This window comes from Acartia tonsa, chromosome 4 (genome assembly GCF_053477335.1).
Source record: "Acartia tonsa isolate MP-2025a chromosome 4, ASM5347733v1, whole genome shotgun sequence".
In the NCBI taxonomy this organism is placed as follows: domain Eukaryota; kingdom Metazoa; phylum Arthropoda; class Copepoda; order Calanoida; family Acartiidae; genus Acartia; species Acartia tonsa.
This window is the reverse complement of record NC_137263.1, coordinates 27087294-27105968: the sequence shown is the minus strand read 5'-3', so window position 1 is coordinate 27105968 and position 18675 is coordinate 27087294. Positions and strand designations below refer to the sequence as shown.

Genomic DNA, 18675 nt, shown 5'->3' with positions numbered 1-18675 from the left:
ATTTATGTAACAAAAGGTTTCATTTAAAAAATCAGCTCTATATCTTTAAAAAAAGCTCATAACTTAAAATTTTAGTGTTTGGGGGGGGGGGGGTCTTTTGCACCACTAGCCCCTAGAAGGAAATTCCCAAAATTAAATTTTTAACATTTTACAGGTAGATCTAATCATATATGAGAGTTTACAAAAAGAATTGGGTTGATAACTATAAAAACAAGCTCAAAATGCCAGGGCAAAATTTGATACTGAATTTTCATTTCCTATAAGTGTACAAACTCCCCCCCCCCCCCCCAATAGTTGAAAATCGCCAAGTATTTTTTTCTTATACAAAATGTCCCAACCCAATGAAGAAATTAAGATATAGATTATTAATTTCTGTCAATGGCAAGTGGGTTACATTATGATTAAGCAATAAAAAAAGCACCCTGTAGAATCCTTTTTAGAGCAAATATAGTGCAAAAAGTAACCAAGACATATATATAAAAGTATAAAAAATCTAGGTAAAGAAAAATGTTCTTTTTGATTTAGATATACATATCAGATAAATGTTTTTAAAAATAGTAATCAAAAACTATAAAAAAAGTTAAAAGTTTTTTCAACCCTAACATGAAATAAAATTGACTTTTAGGTTTATTCATTACCAAAGTAGCACATGAAAACTCTTTTTGTTAAGCAGTGTTGCGGATCCAGATCCGGGTCCGCATTTTTTTGAGTCTAAGGATCCGGATCCTGGGGTGTAAATTTATGGAAAAGTCTACCAAAATTTATATAAAATAGTCATTTACAAATTTTGAAATATCTGGTAACCTTGTTAAGATCAGCTGATTCACTCCCACACTCTTCTCTCTTCGAGATTAAAGCAGGGTTGGCATAAAAAAACCCAAGTTAGGTTTTATTGGTTTTTTTTTGAGATTTCTCTTAGGAGATTTGTGGTGCCCTCCCCCAAAATTGGAATAAACCTTCCCTGGACCTATGAAAAGCTACCCTGTACAGGAGAACCATACCGATTCAGCGGTTAGCGAGATCCTATGGTACAGACAAACATCCTGTTACTTTATAAAAATGATTTAACCTTATATCTTAAAATTCCTAGGTAATTATCTTTAGAAAACAATAAAACCCAAAAAACCCGGATTTTATTAATAAAACCCGGGTTTTATTAATAAAACCCAATGGGTTGGGTTATTTTTTAAAAACCCGTGTTTTTACCAACCCTAGATTAAAGAATAAATATTTTTTGAAAAATTTGGTGATTTTATTTTTATTATCAAGGATCCGGAGTTAAGTAATTAAACAACCCTATTATTGATTAAAATGCACTTATAGGTTAATTTGTTACCAAAATTTGTTTTTTTAAAAATAACCCAACCCATTGGGTTTTATTAATATAATCCGGATTTTTTGGGTTTTATTGTTTTCTAAAGATTATTACCTAGGAATTTTAAGATATAAGGTTAAATAATTTTTTAAAAGTAACAGGATGTTTGTCTGTACCATTGGATCTCGCTAACCGCTTAATCGGTACAGGGTAGCTTTTATTAGGTCCAGGAAAGGTTTATTTCAATTTTGGGGGAGGGCACCACAAATCTCCTAAGAGAAATCTGCCCCGCCCCCCCCCCCCCAAAGTAGTTAAAAATCTTCAACGAACCCGTGAGAAGCTAATTGTAATTGAGAACCATATCGGTTTAGTGGTTAGGGAGTTATTTTGGTACATATAGACAGACATTCTGTTACTTGTATATAAAAATAAGCAGTTAAAATGCAGTTATACGATAGTTAAAATAAAATGTTCTTATAATTTTTATTGTTTGTTTGAAAATAGTACTCCTTATGAGTCAAAATGAAGTTAAAATTATTGACAAAAGGTACATTTTAAAAAAACCCGGTTTTTTTGTTTTTTTTTTGAGTTAAAAAACCCAATAAAACCCAACTTGGGTTTTTTATGCCAACCCCGATTCTAAGTGCCATTTGCTCACGATTACGAGATAGTTGCATTAAAAAAAACCTTAAACAAAATAAATTCAAATCAACAATTAGGCGTGTTTTATAATGCTGTAGACAATTATGTAGCTGTTTTTTTGCATTTATTTTGTTTAATTACTTAATAAAGAGTTTTTATGCACTACTTGTTTTATAATTTTTGATTACTATTTTGATATACATTTATCTGATATGTATATCAAAATCAATAAGAACTCTTTTCTTTTTTTTATACTTTGCAAAAATGTCTTGGTTACTTTTTGCACTATATTTGCTCTAAAAGGATTCTATGTATTTTCAAATTTAAAATGATAGATTTTATGCCATTTATATATTATATAGTTCCGTTAAAAAGCTTATGACCTAAATTTTTCATTTATAGCTTAAAATGTTAGTTTTTTTGGGAAAAACAAAAAAAATGACCGGAATTACCCTACGCTACCCTATCAAATTGTAGGTTTCTAGGGACCTGATTTCCATTTAGAAATCTTTCCTTTGGTCAACAAACAGCTGAGTGATAGGACTTTAAAAACATATATAAAAAGGAATTAATATATCTTTTTTAAAAGGTTAGTCAGCTGAGCAGCAGCTGGTAGTTAGTAGATCTACATTTTTTAAAACCATAAAATGAAATCATTCTACCTAACATGGAATTATTATAATTTCTAATTAAATCTGGGGAAAATTCATCATATAAGAATGATTTTATCCCTAATAACCTATCCTCTCAGTCCAAAAATAAAGCCTATACACCAAGTTTACGCAAATATGTCAGAACTCCCCCCTTCCTTATCATAATCTTTATAAATAGTTGCCACATGTTTAGCAGCTGCTGGTCACCTGTTTACCAGCCAACTGAAATATTCTAAAAATAAAGTTAATTTTTGAAATCAGGGCCCTAAAAAACATATAGCTAGAGATATGATATAAAATACTACAATTTTTTTAATAGCTGTAGCCGACTTGGCGGCTGTCGGTCAGCTGTTTGGCAGCAAAACTAAAATTTTCTAAATATAAAGACGACTTTTAAAATCAGGACCCTAAAAAACCTATAGTTTGATATATGACATGGTATTACTATAATTGTTACTAGCAGCTACGCCCCTAGAGGCCTCTAGTGGCACTTTGAATTTGTTTTTTTAAATATCTAATTAGAGAAATAATTGGTTTATGTTTCGTTCAAGTCTTTTTTTCGGGAGGAATAATTTTTTTCTAGGGGCGATTTCTCTTGGGAGGGTGGTGGTACCCTCCCCCAAAATAGTTATAAACCCTCCCAGGACCTATGAAAAGCTACCCTGTTAAGGAGAACCCGATCGGTTCAGCGGTTAGCGAGATCCTTCGGTACAAACACACAAACATCCTGTTACTTTAGTATAAGGATTTATAGCTGCTGCCTGTTTAGAAGCTGTCGGTCAGCTGTTTGGCAGCCAAACTGAAAATTTTAAAATATACAGTTGAATTTTGAACTCAAGGCCATAAAAAACCTAAAATTTGATATATGACATGGAAATATTATAATTTTTATTAATAGCTGCTGCGCAGCATGTTTGGCAGCCAAACTGAAAATTTTAGAATATAAAGTTTTTTTTTTAAACCAGGACCTTAAAAAACCTGTAACTTTATATATGACTTGGTATTATAATAATATTTATTAATAGACACTGCCGGCGGCTTTAAGGCAGCTGAGCGGCGGCTGGGAGTTTGCAGCTCTAAAGTTTTTTGTTACTATTGATATATTTTCTCATAATTAATCAAAACACACCAATAAAAACAACAAGGATGACAACATCCATAAGTAGCGAAGCACAAAAAATCGTGGATGTTTTCTTAAAACGACAGAAAATATAATTTTTATATCCTTAACTTTAAAAGTCTGGAAAATCGGACCATATACATTAGAGATAAGGAAAATACTTGAAAAATTTAAAAATAGCTAAAAACCTGCAAAAAGGCAGTCTGGCCGTCATGGTTGTTTTCTTTAAACGACGGGAAATTTAATTTTGATATCTATAACTGAAAAGATTTTGAAAATCGGACCATAAATACTGAAGATACAGAGAAAAATGTGAAAAGTATAAAAAATAGCCTAAAACCTGCTAAAAAGCGGTCCTACTGCCATTGATGTTTTATACTTAAATGTGCTCCTTAATGATGGGAATGTTATCAAAAAATTTCAGCATTCTATCTTTTAAAGGAGCTGAGTAAATTTCTTTTCCCCAGTTTGTCTCTGAAAAATAATAAAATAGCCAAAAACCTGCTAAAAAGGGGTCTGGCCGACATAGATGTATTATACTTATTTATGCTCCATATTAAAAGAAATGTTGACAAGAAATTTAGCTTTCTATCTTTTATAGGAGCCGAGAAAATCACGTTTCCCCCACTTTGTCTCAGACGGACGGACGGACATTTCGAATTATAGAGTAGCTTCGCTACTAAAAATACGTGTTAAAATTCCCGAGTATATCTGAAAAATGGCACCTGGTGGTGGCCTGAAAAGTAAAACCATTAAAATAACCTCAAGCATAAGATCTTGTAATTCCATGAAAGGTAAAGGTATATTAAAAGAGGACAAGAGGCTCGCATACACAAAAATTAAGGAAAGATACTTTATAAAATTAGCTTTATGTGTTAAAATATTATTACTGACACTACTTACTCTGAGAATAGAAGCCAAAATTGTTTACTAGCATCCGGGACTAAATAGGTACTCTCGTGTGCATTCTTTATTCCTGGAGACTTGACCTTAGTAAAACTATAACCATTCAGTCCACGAAATAGTTTTAGCTTTTCTTCAATATCCTGGAATACAGGCTTCTGTCTCAGAATATTCTGTTTTGTTTCAATAGAATTTTGGGTTTCAAGTTTGAAAGAATTATGGAGAGATCCTCGGGAGATTTGATTCCAACGCAAGGGTTGACGCAAAGTTAGATGTGATGGTAGACTCCGAAAGAGGTGATACAGTCTCATCTAAAATAATATTTATCGTTTATTGTTATTGTTCTGTAGGATGAATGAGAATTACTCTCAAGTTCCAAATATTAATGTGGTTGTTATGCATCATATCATATAATGCTTATTATATTAAAACTGATTTCTTACGGTAAAACATTTTTCCATTTTCTATAATCCTTGGTGAAAAAAAAACTAAATAATTTGTGGGAGGGGGGATAATATAAATAAAATTATAATACCTAGAGTTTTGAAATCTTTTTCAAAACCAAGAGGAAAAAAAAAATTTTGCAGCAGGGGAAAAAAAATAAATCTTATGCTTGAAGATACTCTCATACAAAAGGTGTGCCTTGCCTTATTATTACATTAAGAATTACCTTCTTTCTCAAATTAGGAAACACTTTTTAGTAGGTAACATTTAATCTATTCTGAAAAAAAATAACGGTATATATTTAACATGAACATAAAAATGCTGGATTATCAGATTTGGATATTTTTTGTCAGTCGTATAAGATTGAATTGCTACATACTTGTGCATTAATTCTAAAGAAAATATCTAGAGTTCCAAAGAAAATAAGTTTTTTAAGCAAACAAATAGGGACTAGAACAATACTTAACTTTTACTGAGAAAAAGCATAAACAAAAGAAATACAAATTTTCAAGGTAGGTACAATGTTGAGAAGAAATTATTTAACAGATTCCTAAAATTTGAGCCATTTGTTTCTGCATAATATTTGCATAACGCGGATATGGGTATTGTCTTCTGATGCGAGCTTTCAGTACTTTACCAACTTCCATCTTATCTGTGATAACTTTGACATTTGTTGGACACATGGAAACCAAATTATTTACCAATGTTTGGTTTGTACAGCCTGGTAACAAGAGTAGTTTCATCTTCGGAAAATGGCAATTAAGCATTGTCAGATATGACCAGCAGTATTCCTCACTTTGAAAGCCAACATTTAGGTCAAACTCTGCATCTAGGCCAAATCCTCGAATCTCTTCAAACAGTGCATTCTCTCTTTCCTGAAACTCCTCTAGGTTTATGTAGCCATAGCATATGAGACATTCCAGAGTGCTACAGTTCTTCTTGATCATGCTTATACTCCATTTTTTCACTCCTTCAGCACAGAAATCCTTCAGTGCAGGCATAGTTCTTGCTGGACATATCTTACTCCAAGGCTCGTCTCTATTCTGACTTGGAACGTAAAGGTATTCCAGCGAATTTGAACAATTCTTAAGAACATCCTTTAAAATTTTGGGATTGTTCATCTCTAACTGTTTAAGATTTGGAAACAAAGGCATGTTGGTTTTGATTGAATTCATTGCCGCAGCTGAATTATAACCATTTTCGGTATCATGGAAGCTTAATGATACAAGATTATGCCCGTTTTTGTTTGCAATAACAAATGGAGCACAAAATTCTACAGTAAGATGGACATGTTGAAGGTTTGGAAGGTAACCTCTAAGACCAGACGTCTCATCACCGAATATCTTAAACAGTTCCAAGCTAGTGATATGCTCCCCGAAAAATTGAACGAATGGTGTCGCCATATTAATCAAATTATGATTTATAACCAATGTATTGAGAACAGGAACAGCATTGATTATCCTTGGATTAAATGTATTCCAAATACCCACAGTTTCAAGCGTGTTTAGTTGGCATATGTATTTGGTCAGTAATTGCTCAAATATCCTAGATGATTGTTTGGTATGAATTGATGATCCATAAATAATTTAAGATGAATTACTGTCAACAGAAATACCTTTCAGATTTGGACATGAGAATTCAGCATCCAACAAAAATTGCTCGTCGCCGTACAATCTTAAAATCAACTTTGTGGTGTAATTTCTGTACAGGCAAAGCAGATTTTTAATTACAGCTTTATGCTCTTCTCTCTCTAGCACATCTAAAGTCTTGGAAGATAAATCTAGTTCCATTTGAATACAAGGAGCTTTCTTCAAGAATTTTATCTTAGCAATAATATCTTTAAGGCTATCTATAAAATTTAAAATATGATTCAATAATAAAAAAAAGTGTTATATTTAATTCCTCCTCCTCTCCTCCCCAAATTAATTTAAGATAAGTAGAGCTATTTGCTGTTTTTTCAAATATTTCTATATATCTTTGGTGTTTTTGGTCCGATTTTAAATTTTTTTCTGTATAATAGCTGATTTTTTCAGTACTTTATTTTTGAACAAATGTCCCCCCCCCCCCCCTCCCTCGCTTTCTATTCTTCATTCTCCCCTCCTTAGCAGGAGATCCTTTGCAGAAAATATACCCCTGTGTGATTTATGAGCAACTGATTAATGTAATATCATATTAATTCCTGATGTTTGGACATGATTATCCGCTGTAATTTCAACTTTGAAAACCCGAGGAGAGAGATCAACTTTAGTCACAAGCTTGTACATCCTAAAAAGAAGAAAGTCTTAACTTTACTCAATTTACTTAACTTACTCAAAATGAACCCCTCCCCCTCAAAATCTATGAAACAGGGGTGATTTAATTTTTAATAAAAAAATATAAAATCTTATTTTTAAAATAGAGGCAGTTTGTTAGCAGCCAAACTTATTTTTATCTCTTATTTTATCTACAAAGAAAGTTTCAAATTTACGCGAGACCTTCAATAATCTTTTTTTTTACAATAAGGGGGGGGGGGGGGGGAAGTTTTGCCACTTTCGCGTAATCCGTGATTATTAGGCTAGGTAGTAGGTATTGATGTGAGACTATAGGTTATTTGGGATAAAAGTTTACTTTTGGGTAGTATTTCACGTATATTTAATCATTTTTTGGATAGGTCTCCAGGTTCAGGTGCTGCAGGCTGGAAGGTGGTTTCTGGACAGGTAAAAAAAATTTAAAATTTTTGTTTGAAGAGTTAGAGATCAAATTATTAAACAAAATATGCATCTTTATGGATGTTATTGACATATCAGAAGAAAAATTAAAATCGGCCTCCAGGTTCAGGTGCTGCAGGCCTCCAGGTCCACTCTGGACAGGTAAAAAATCAAGTTTTTTATTTGAAGAGTTAGAGGTTAACTTATAAAACAGAATATGCATATTTTTTAATATTATTGACATATTTGAAGAAAAAATTAAAATCGGCCTTCAGGTTCAGGTGCTGCAGGCCTCCAGGTCAACTCTGGACAGGTAAAAAAATAAAATTTTTTATTTGAGAAGCTAGAGGTCAACTTATAAAACAGAATATGCATTTTTTTTTTTGATATTATTGACATATTTGAAGAAAACATTAAAATCAGCCTCCAGGTTCAGGTGCTGCAGGCCTCCAGGTCCACTCTGGACAGGTAAAAAATCATTTTTTTTATTTGAAGAGTTAGAGGTCAACTTATAAAACAGAATATGTATATTTTTTTATAATATTGACATTTTTAAAGAAAAAATTAAAATCGGCCTCCAGGTTCCGGTGCTGCAGGCCTCCAGGTCCACTCTGGGCAGGTAAAAAACCAAGTTTTTTATTTGAAGAGTTAGAGGTTAACTTATAAAACAGAATATGTATATTTTTTGATATTATTGACATATTTGAAGAAAAAATTAAAATCGGCCTCCAGGTTCAGGTGCTACAGGCCTCCAGGTCCACTCTGGACAGGTAAAAAACCAAGTTTTTTATTTGAAGAGTTAGAGGTCAACTTATAAAACAGAATATGCATCTTTTTTTATATTATTGACATATTTAAAGAAAAAATTAAAATCGACCTCCAGGTTCAGGTGCTGCAGGCCTCCAGGTCCACTATGGACAGGTAAAAAATCTAATTTTTTATTTGAAGAGTTAGGGGTCAACTTATAAAACAGAATATGCATCTTTTTTGATGTTATTGAAATATTTGAAGAAAAAATTAAAATCGGCCGCCAGGTTCAGGTGCTGCAGGCCTCTAGGTCCACTCTGGAAAGGTAAAAAATCAATTTTTTATTTAAAGAGTTAGATGTCAACTTATAAATCAGAATATGCAACTTTTTTGATATTATTGACATTTTTGAAGTAAACACAAAATCAGTCTTCAGGTTCAGGTGCTGCAGGCCTCCAGGTCCACTCTGGACATGTAAAAAATCAAATTCTTTATTTGAAGAGTTAGAGGACAACTTACAAAACAGAAAATTCAACTTTTTTGATGTTATTGACATATTTGAAGAAAACATTAAAATCGGCCTCCAGGTTCAGGTGCTGCAGGCCTCTAGGTCCACTCTGGAAAGGTAAAAATCTAAAAATTTTATTTGAAGAGTTAGAGGTTAACTTATAAAACAGAATATGCTTCTTTTTTATATTAATGACATTTTTGAAGAAAAAATTATAATCGGACTCCATGTTCAGGCCTCAAAAATTACCTTTCTGGATATTTATCTGGCCAACGGCCATAGTGGTCACTGGGATCCATCAAAAAGTTTCAATGAAATTAAAAACTACCAGGTTTAAATAAATATAGAATAGAAAAAAGTAGGAGGGAAATCAAATAAATAGGAAATATACTTGAAAATAGCCTCTAAAGTTCACATGGAAGCCTGCAGCACCTGAACCTGGACGCTGATTTTAATTTTTTTCTTTAAATATACAAATAACATCTAAAAAGATGCTAATGTTGTTATAAAAACTGACCTCTAACTCTTTAAATAAGAAATTCCAATTTTTTACCTGTCCAGAGTGGACCTGAACCTGGAGGCCGATTTTAATCCTTTCTTTAAATATGTTAATAACATCCAAAAAAATGTATATTCAGTTTTATAAGTTGACCTTTAACTCTTCAAATAAAAAGTTTGATTTTTTACCTGTCTGGACCTAGAGGCCTGAAGCACCTGAATCTGGAGGCAGGTATTATTTTTTTCTTCAGATATGTCAAATAACATATTCTGTTTTAAAAGTTGACCTCTAACTCTTCAAAAAAAATCTAGATTTTTTTACCTGTCCAGAGTGCACCTGGAGGCCTGCAGCACGTGAACCTGGTGGCCAATTTTAATTTTTTCTTCAAATATGTCAATAATATAACAAAATGCATATTCTGTTTTATAAGTTGACCTCTAACTCTTCAAATATTTTTTCATTTTTTTACCTGTCCTGAGTTGACCTGGAGGCCTGCAGCACCGGAACCTGGAGGCCGATTTTAATTTTTTCTTCAAATATGTCAATAATATCAAAAAATATACATATTCTGTTTCATAAGTTGACCTCTAACTCTTTAAATAAAAAATTAGATTTTTTACCTGTCCATAGTGGACCTGGAGGCCTGCAGCACCTGAACCTGGTGGTCGATTTTAATTTTTTCTTTAAATATGTCAATAATATAAAAAAAGATGCATATTCTGTTTTATAAGTTGACCTCTAACTCTTCAAATAAAAAACTTGGTTTTTTACCTGTCCAGAGTGGACCTGGAGGCCTGCAGCACCTGAATCTGGCGGCCGATTTTAATTTTTTCTTCAAATATGTCAATAATATCCATAAAGATGCATATTTTTAATTTTGTTTAATAATTTGATCTCTAACTCTTCAAACAAAAATTTTAAATTTTTTTTACCTGTCCAGAAACCACCTTCCAGTCTGCAGCACCTGAACCTGGAGACCTATCCAAAAAATGATTAATTATACGTAAAGTACTACCCAAAAGTAAACTTTTATAATATACATATTTTGTTTTATAAGTTAACCTCTAACTCTTCAAATAAAAAACTTGGTTTTGGACCTGGAGGCCTGCAGCACCTGAACCTGGTGGCCGATTTTAATTTTTTCTTCTGATATGTCAATAATATCCATAAAGATGCATATTTTTAATTTTGTTTAATAATTTGATCTCTAACTCTTCAAACAAAAATTTTAAATTTTTTTTACCTGTCCAGAAACCACCTTCCAGTCTGCAGCACCTGAACCTGGAGACCTATCCAAAAAATGATTAATTATACGTAAAGTACTACCCAAAAGTAAACTTTTATCCCAAATAACCTATAGTCTCACATCAATACCTAGCCTAATAATCACGGATTACGCGAAAGTGGCAAAACTTCCCCCCCCCCTCAGGATTTTTTATAATATTTACCATTTGTTGACAAGCCGTAGATTATTTTTGTCATATGGATCCAATTCATCCAGCAGAAAGGAGAAAACGTTGACGGGTAAGTCTGTCAGGGTCAACATAATTGACAATTTCTAAATAAAAAGGGTGCATAGTTAACTGAAGATGTATACTGTAGTGTATAGGGACCAACTCTCCAAAACGATTACCTATGAACTTAATTTAAGAGGTATAAAAAATAGAAAAAAAGTCCTAACTGAGAGAAATAAGTTTGAAAATATTTAATTTCAAGTTTAGTAACTTGATTTTTGGTTTACAATGGACATAATACAATCAACAATACTGGTTTTATTTGTCAAGGACTTTTATTATGTAAGTCAAACCTAATTATTCTTAGTTGCTTACCTATTAAAGTCTTAATTACGCAATTATTCTGCACATTGTGATAACAGAAAGTCTAAAAAAATTCATTTAAAATAAAAAAATATTATCTTCATAGAAAATACATATAATCTAATCGTATTACATTCCAAAATGGCTATGTTCAGAATATTTAGTGATTGAAATACTATTGATCAACTGCATTACGGTCTAAGGGTGGAAATTCGGCAAAAAAGTGATGATTAGATTTTCTATATAACAAACTATTTTTAAGCCAAAGTTGGGTCAAATCAATATTTTATGATAATTATGAAAAATACTTTTTTCCCCATTAAAATCAATTGAAAATTAAATTCGTTCACATTCTTTACAAATATACATATACACCAAATCAATGAAAATATATTTCCAATATATTTCTAGCCTTTTAAGTGTTAATTTTATGCCAATTAAGAGAACTTTTAGTGATGTTTCCTTTTATATTACTGAATTCGGACTGAAAGAAGTTTAATTACTAAAGCTATATCAAATTTCCACTAAACCCCTAAAATAGACCGTTGTGTACTGCTTCTAGTAAACTGGGGAAGACTTGTTCTTCATCATCGTTCCTGGGTAACCCAATTTTATTGGACTCGAATATCCCTGATAGAGATGGATTCATCATCCTTGTATACCGTGTATAATCATAGTTCTTCTTTATGTGTTCTCTTACAATCTCTCCGACTCTTTCTTTGTCTGTAATAATCTCAATATTCTCATTTAAGCACTTAGTTTTGAGACTTTGAACAATGGTTACATTATTACACTCTGGTAACAACAAAATCTTTAGCTTGGGAAAGAAGCAGTTCATAGCCACTAGATCAGGCCAGCAATATTCTTTACGTTCTTCATGCCAGTTATCGTCTTCATCCATGTGGTCAAAGTCTTCATCCTCCTCATCAACCATTCCATCATCATTTTCCTCGTCAATTTGACCTTCATGCTGTGGTTCTTGGTTTAAGGCAATAAAATTGCCAAAATTTTGACCCAACAGTCCTGGACCATCATCTAGTATACCATCATATTCTTCGTCTAAGAAATCGTCAAAGTCCTCATAACCATACAATACTAAAAACTCCAAAGACTCGCAATTCTTTTTTATCATGTTGATACTCCATCGCTTGCTGCCATCCAGACAAAGATCAGTCAAAGCCGGTAGTTGAAGTGGTAGATCAAGATTGATGACACTCCATTCTAGTGGTGATTCTATTTTTGGGACATACAAGTACCTCAAATTTGTAGTACACTGCCTGAGTATGCTATTTAGTAAATGGGGACAGTTAACCTCCAACAACTCTAGCTTTGGAAATTTCGGAAGATTTTCAATATATATGTCTTGCTCCCGCTCCTCAAGAAGTATAACCAAACTTTCAAGGCGTTCAGCATTTACCCGAACTAAATTAAAGTAATCCATTGTATCCGCGTCAATGTGCAAATGCTTCAAATTTGGAATGATACACTCTTCACCCGTAACTGACTCACCTAAGATATCATATAATTCTAGTGTTGTGATATGATCTCGAGATATCAAAATCAATTCTCTCAGTGTGCCGGAAAAAGATCTTGAGATGTTTAAAGTTTCAATGACACTTAATGGATAATTCCTCGTTTGAGAATTAAATTTCCATTCCCCATCAGTTTCTAATGTCTTTAAAGTGCTTCTGTATGTTGCTAGAAGATTCTCTAGAATAGAGGTACATTCTACGGAATGAACACGACTTCCCATACTAAATCTTCGCGATTGACTGTCAACCAGTAAAAAATTCAAATTAAGACAATAATACTCTGTCTGGCTTAGGAACTGCTCATTGCCATGGATCATCAAATATAAACTTGTCACATACTTTCCATATGTTTTTAGTAAATATTGGATAATTTCTGTCCGCAGAGTATCTTTAGCATAATTAAGACTTTCAGATGTCAATATCAAAGAAATTTCTATGACTGGATTCTTCTGGCAATTTTCTAGTTTTGAAACGCTGGTATTCAAAGTCTCTAAATATGAGAATATTTAAGTTTTAAAAATAAAACAGAACATACTTTTGTGCAAGATTTAATTCAGAATAAGAACGTATTCATAACTGAAGCATAAAAAAATGACACTGCTTGAGCTTAGTGCTAATTTCATCCAGGAAAGTGTACACTGTACAAAACGCCATTCCTCCTATTTAGAAAATAAAATATTCATTCCTGTGATGAGGGGATAGTTCTTTTTTGTAACACGAATGTTCCATTTTCTTGGGGTTAAATCTACAAGGGTCACAGTATCATTGAACCTAAAAAGTATGAAAATAGGCTGAAACTCTTTATTTTGTTACCGGAAAATAAAATAAATCTGCTCAGAAACAATGTATTCAAACGATGTAAGAGGGCGAACAAATAACTTACCAAATAACAGCAATGGGTTTTAGCATAGAAGTTTATGAAAAGGGGAGTGGCGTTATTTTTGTTTGTTGCTATTCTCTTAGTTTTTACCTACCAACCTAATCTCTAAAAAATAAGGGAGTAGCAACCAAAATAAAATTGCTGGTATATCCTGACACGAAACGCCACTTATCCCCCCCTCCCCCCCCCACTTATTACCATAGTGAAGCCAGTCTTAAGTTCATTTTGTCATCTTGCTTGAGGTATCCAACGATAGTGGACAACACTCCTATTGGCAACTTTGCCAAACTGAATGGCACAACCTAAAATAAAACATTCATTAAAACAATGTTTAAAACGGTATAAACTTTATAAAGGGATGGGAATGGGACAAGGGGGGGGGGGGGGAAGTTTTGACACATTTGCGTAAACCTGGCACCTAGGCAGTATCTTTGGACTGAGAGGATAGGTTATTAATGATAAAATCATTCTTATATGATGAATTTCACGAAGTTTTAAGATTTTTTGGATAGGCCTCCAGGTTCCGGAGCTCCAGGCCTCCGGTGGTCTCTGTACAAGTAAAATTGAAAAAAAAAATTTTTAAAGTTACAGGTCAACTTATAAAACAAAATATGCATCTTTTTAAATATTATTCACATATTTGAAGAAAAAAGATGCATATTTTGTTTTATAAGTTGATTTGTAACTTAATTTTTTTTTGTTTTTCATTTTTACCTGTCCAGAGACCACCTGGAGGCCTGGAGCTCCGGAACCTGGAGGTCTATCCAAAAAATCTTAAAACTTCGTGAAATTCATCATATAAGAATGATTTTATCATTAATAACCTATCCTCTCAGTCCAAAGATAAAGCCTAGGTGCCAGGTTTACGCAAATGTGTCAAAACTCCCCCCCCCCCCTTGATCTAAAATTGAACCCTGGCTTATTATATTATCAAGATCATATTAATTTTTGCCTTCCATTTTTGATGATATTTTCTAGTTATATATTTCTTTTTTTTTTTAAATATTAACGCCATAGAGAATGATTTAATTGCTCGGTGTCTTATCCCTTTATTCAAGTGTTTAATATATTTCATTAATATAATGCTAAGTTTACTGAAATACCACCTTTCACACTCTAAAATTCTGACATAACGAAAAAGTGAAATTTAAGTGGAACATACCTGTGAACTATATTCATTGTCTGAAAAAGCTGAACTAGAAGTGCTAGGAACATTGCTATTTTCATCATTGTTTAGATGCGTATCCATTGTTTTAGAACATTCTTTTGTTGAAACAGAGAGATGAAACAATTTCTGTCTAAAAAATTGTTAAGTAAAGATCTTTAAAAAAGTATTTTAAAAATTCTAGCAATCATTGCAACATTAGTTGCAGTAAATTTCTTATCCAATTTTGAAATAACTTGAATAAAAAAATATGCACTAATGAGTAGTAATGGCAATCCGTCGAATTTTTGGGCCGGATTCGGATTCCGGATTCTTAAAAGAATCCGTCAAAAAAAGTGGCGGATTCCAGATTCTTATTTTTGGCGGATTCCGGATTCGGATTCCAGATTCTAGCAGTATTTTAAAAGGCTTTTTAAAAAAAATAAATGAAGCATGAAAAGCTGTGAAATGAAAATTAATAAATTGGCCCAAAAATTGGGCGGATTCCGGATCCGGATTGCCAACCCTACTAATAAGTACATTAATAAGGTTAGTTTCAAAACATAATACACAAGTTTAGGAAAGTCGTATTTCGAACATAATGCGCTACTGGTTATATGTCCTAAGATATTAGATGTGCATTTTTATAATACCTAGATCGATTATGCTTGATTAGACGATTCCAAAACATAAATTTTTCTAACCCTATAACAGTCCAAGTTTAAGTACGTTTTTTAAACTCATTCGAAGGGATGGAACAATCCTAATTATTGAGTAGCTTGCACTACAAATAAAAGTGTATCAATTATCAAATCCTCTAAATGACCTTACATTTTATAATCAATAAAAACTGACCGAAAAATAGACGTATCTGTATCTGACGGACGTTCGTAGTGTCCAACATCGGTTAGCCTTTACAAAATGATTTTGAAAAGTAAGAACCATACATCTAGCTCTACTATAGCAAAAGTATCTCTGATATACCCTCTTTTATTGCTAACTTATTCGGAGGGACGTTCGGACCGACCTAGTTAAAGAGTATGACTTTTTACAAAGTCATAAAAAATAGTATACATGCATAAAATTTTAGCTAACTATACATTGTCAAGTCTGAAAACAGAAACAATCATTTTCAAGACAAACATATATACGTGAAAGAATAATTCTATGAATTAAACATTAGATATTTTCATTACAATATGTATTAGTAATAAATGCAAATTATCAAAAAAAAAATACAAAAAATTTTATCTTTTGGTACTGACTTTAGTAGAATAAACATATTGTCATAACATAATAAATTTTGTTCGAAGATATTAAACATAACATAAACACACATTGCTTAAAAAAAAAATTCTGTGACCAAACATTGTTTTAACTCGAAATAAAATTAAGCAATAACTAAACAAGGCTATTATATTGCTTACTTAATTTCTTGTAATAACATTTATATGAACATTGGTGCCGTATAATGTAAATAAAAACAACGAAGTAAGACCCAACAATGCTGAAGTTGACATGGAATTAAAATAAGTTGAATATGTGAAGGCAAAATACCAAAGTATGATAAGGCCAAATCCCAATACCGGAATGAATAGTTCAGACACATCAAAATCGTGGTCATCTTCTTGTGGATGGTCCTGATGTTGATTATGTTGCTGGTCATTAGAAGCACCAGCAACTTGTGCCTCACCAGGACTACCTGTCGATGATCTTGGTGAAGGTGTATGTTGTTGTATAAGACAATGAACAACACATTTATCAAACATTCCATAGCTGCGCAATGTGTTGGATTCTTCACGAAGCATCTGACCATTAAAAATAAAACGAACACTTTTATTTGCAGATATTTCTTCAGTAAAATTTCTTCGTCTAAAAGTAGCTAAATTTTCTAATAAACTAGCCTCAACATCGCGTTCTGTATCGTTTAAGAATTTAAGTCTGACAATAACTCTTTCTTGGTCAGGTATTGGCTGCAGCGATTCTAGTTGTTTATCACGATCCGATTCTTGAATGCTTGCCACACCACTTGAGGACGAGGCTTCACTTTCTTCATGATTGGACTCGGATACCTAAAATAGGGTAATAACTCGATTCAATAATTATTTTGTTATTCAGGATGTAGATACGAAACAGAAAATTACATTGGTACACTTTTTAAAAAGGAAATCCATATCGTTCCTGTGACAAAAAAAGACATCTTACCTCTTTCATACAAGGATAACCTAATAGATATATGCTAATTTAGTAATTAAAATGTGACCTGACTAGTTCCACTTGATTCTTGTTGCCTTGATTCTGTAATTCTTTGCAAGTCCGCAGTGTAATTATGTTGTATCCTGGCATGGCTAGGCCTGCTATGCACACCAGAACCTGATTGGACTAAACCTGTAGGACGTGTACCATTTGGATCCAACCGATATTGTATATATTCGGTTCCATCAGTTCTCAGTCCATCCCGCCTAGGTAAGGCAAATCTTAAAAACTGAAACCCCAGATAAATTAGCAGTCACTTTTCCCCTACGATCAAAGTTAAGAAAAGAAAATGCAGAATTAGCACTGACACAATCGTACATTATAGTTAGGCACTTTTATTTTTAATATATAGAAAAGAGATCCTAAACTACTTTCAGTAAGCAATGATTAAACGACAGTTAGTCGAATATCAAGAAAAACAATATTTGTTATAGTGTTTGTAAACAGAAGATCACATATTAATAGTTCCTATTTAAAAAGTATTGACCATATCACAGGGGTGTATATTCTGCAAAATTGACCCTGCTGAAGAAACAAAAAAATATGTTGTAGGGGGGAAAAATATAAAATTAATTAACTTTTTGTTGAGGTTTGAGAAAATAGTCCTACCTCCCCTTATTACAATATCTGAAAGTTTACCTTTGTGTTTCGGCCGTTGAGGTTCTTTCCACCAGAATAACTGAAGAAACAACAGGTTCTACAACCTGAGTAGAGAACCAGGCACCCACAATTACGAGCATCAGAGATAGGAACATGAAGAAGTAGAACACCTCATTGCCAATACCTTGTATGATTTCCTCCTCCAGGGTCCCTGCACCCCCGTCCATTGTAATATCTGAAATTATATGCAGCAAAATTTGGTTGTTGCAACATCGAGTACAAAATTTTAATAGTAAAATTTTCATTCAAATATTAAATATGGTCGTCCTGTTTTTTTTAAACTAACAATAAACAAATACGTATTATTCAAACGGGATTATTATTGAACAAGAACACCATCTATGAAATTTTATGCCTTTTAAGATGAAAAGAGAGTTCTTAATGTACAAACACTAGAATTTGTTGTGGTTTTTTATGTCAAAAAGAAAGATGTTTCTTTGGGCAGGGTAAGGTTTATTATGGAGCCAAAAAACGGAAATTTTAACCTAAGCTTTTACAAGGCATAAGCGTTATGAATGGTGCTTACAGAAAAAGTCTTGATGACTAAAATATGGAACCAAGACATATTCAGATATTTTATAAATAAAGTTTATGAATATGTTACATCAACTCCCAAAATTATATTTTATTTTGACAATAAATTGTTAGTGAATTATTGAGCATTTAACTTTAATATTTTCTTAAAGTCAATGTATTTTTTTATCAACCAATCGAAAGAAAATTAATAATCAAGAAAAACAAAATTTAATACTGACCATCTACATAAGAAGTTTTTTCCTTCAAAAAGCCTACTAACGAACCTTATTAATCGAATAACTAAAAATAAGTACAATATTAATAAACGAGTTTAAAAAAAAAATAATATAAT

At 32.5% G+C, this 18675-nt stretch overlaps 4 protein-coding genes across 5 annotated transcripts in view; all 4 read right to left on the bottom strand.

Moving 5' to 3' along the window:
* LOC145316631 (uncharacterized) overlaps positions 1-5443 on the bottom strand; it is a 16885-nt gene extending 11442 nt beyond the window's left edge. Inside the window, exons 1-2 of one of the 2 annotated variants that reach the window (XM_080157301.1) lie at positions 5304-5443; positions 4634-4944 (exon numbers count right to left, since the gene is read on the bottom strand). In XM_080157301.1, the coding sequence (XP_080013427.1) occupies positions 4634-4944 (311 nt within the window). In that variant the 5' untranslated portion in view covers positions 5304-5443. Of the gene's footprint in view, positions 1-4633; positions 4945-5303 lie in introns of those variants that run through there. The other variant, XM_080157302.1, reaches the window with a different exon arrangement.
* Positions 5353-11481, bottom strand: LOC145316636 (uncharacterized). The gene is made up of 4 exons (XM_080157308.1): positions 11348-11481; positions 10967-11076; positions 7259-7342; positions 5353-6928 (listed from the first exon to the last, which is right to left on the bottom strand). Exons 2-4 carry the CDS (start codon positions 11062-11064, stop codon positions 6664-6666), a joined length of 447 nt encoding a protein of 148 aa, XP_080013434.1. The 5' UTR covers positions 11065-11076; positions 11348-11481; the 3' UTR covers positions 5353-6663.
* LOC145316632 (uncharacterized) lies at positions 11399-16012 on the bottom strand. The gene is made up of 5 exons (XM_080157303.1): positions 15966-16012; positions 14910-15045; positions 13946-14049; positions 13555-13638; positions 11399-13359 (listed from the first exon to the last, which is right to left on the bottom strand). The coding sequence occupies exons 2-5, from the start codon at positions 14994-14996 to the stop codon at positions 11868-11870; spliced, it is 1767 nt and encodes a 588-aa protein (XP_080013429.1). The 5' UTR covers positions 14997-15045; positions 15966-16012; the 3' UTR covers positions 11399-11867.
* LOC145316635 (transmembrane and ubiquitin-like domain-containing protein 1) lies at positions 16001-18675 on the bottom strand. Its single transcript, XM_080157307.1, has 4 exons — positions 18334-18675; positions 17787-18146; positions 17155-17353; positions 16001-16963 (listed from the first exon to the last, which is right to left on the bottom strand). The coding sequence occupies exons 2-4, from the start codon at positions 18050-18052 to the stop codon at positions 16319-16321; spliced, it is 1110 nt and encodes a 369-aa protein (XP_080013433.1). The 5' UTR covers positions 18053-18146; positions 18334-18675; the 3' UTR covers positions 16001-16318.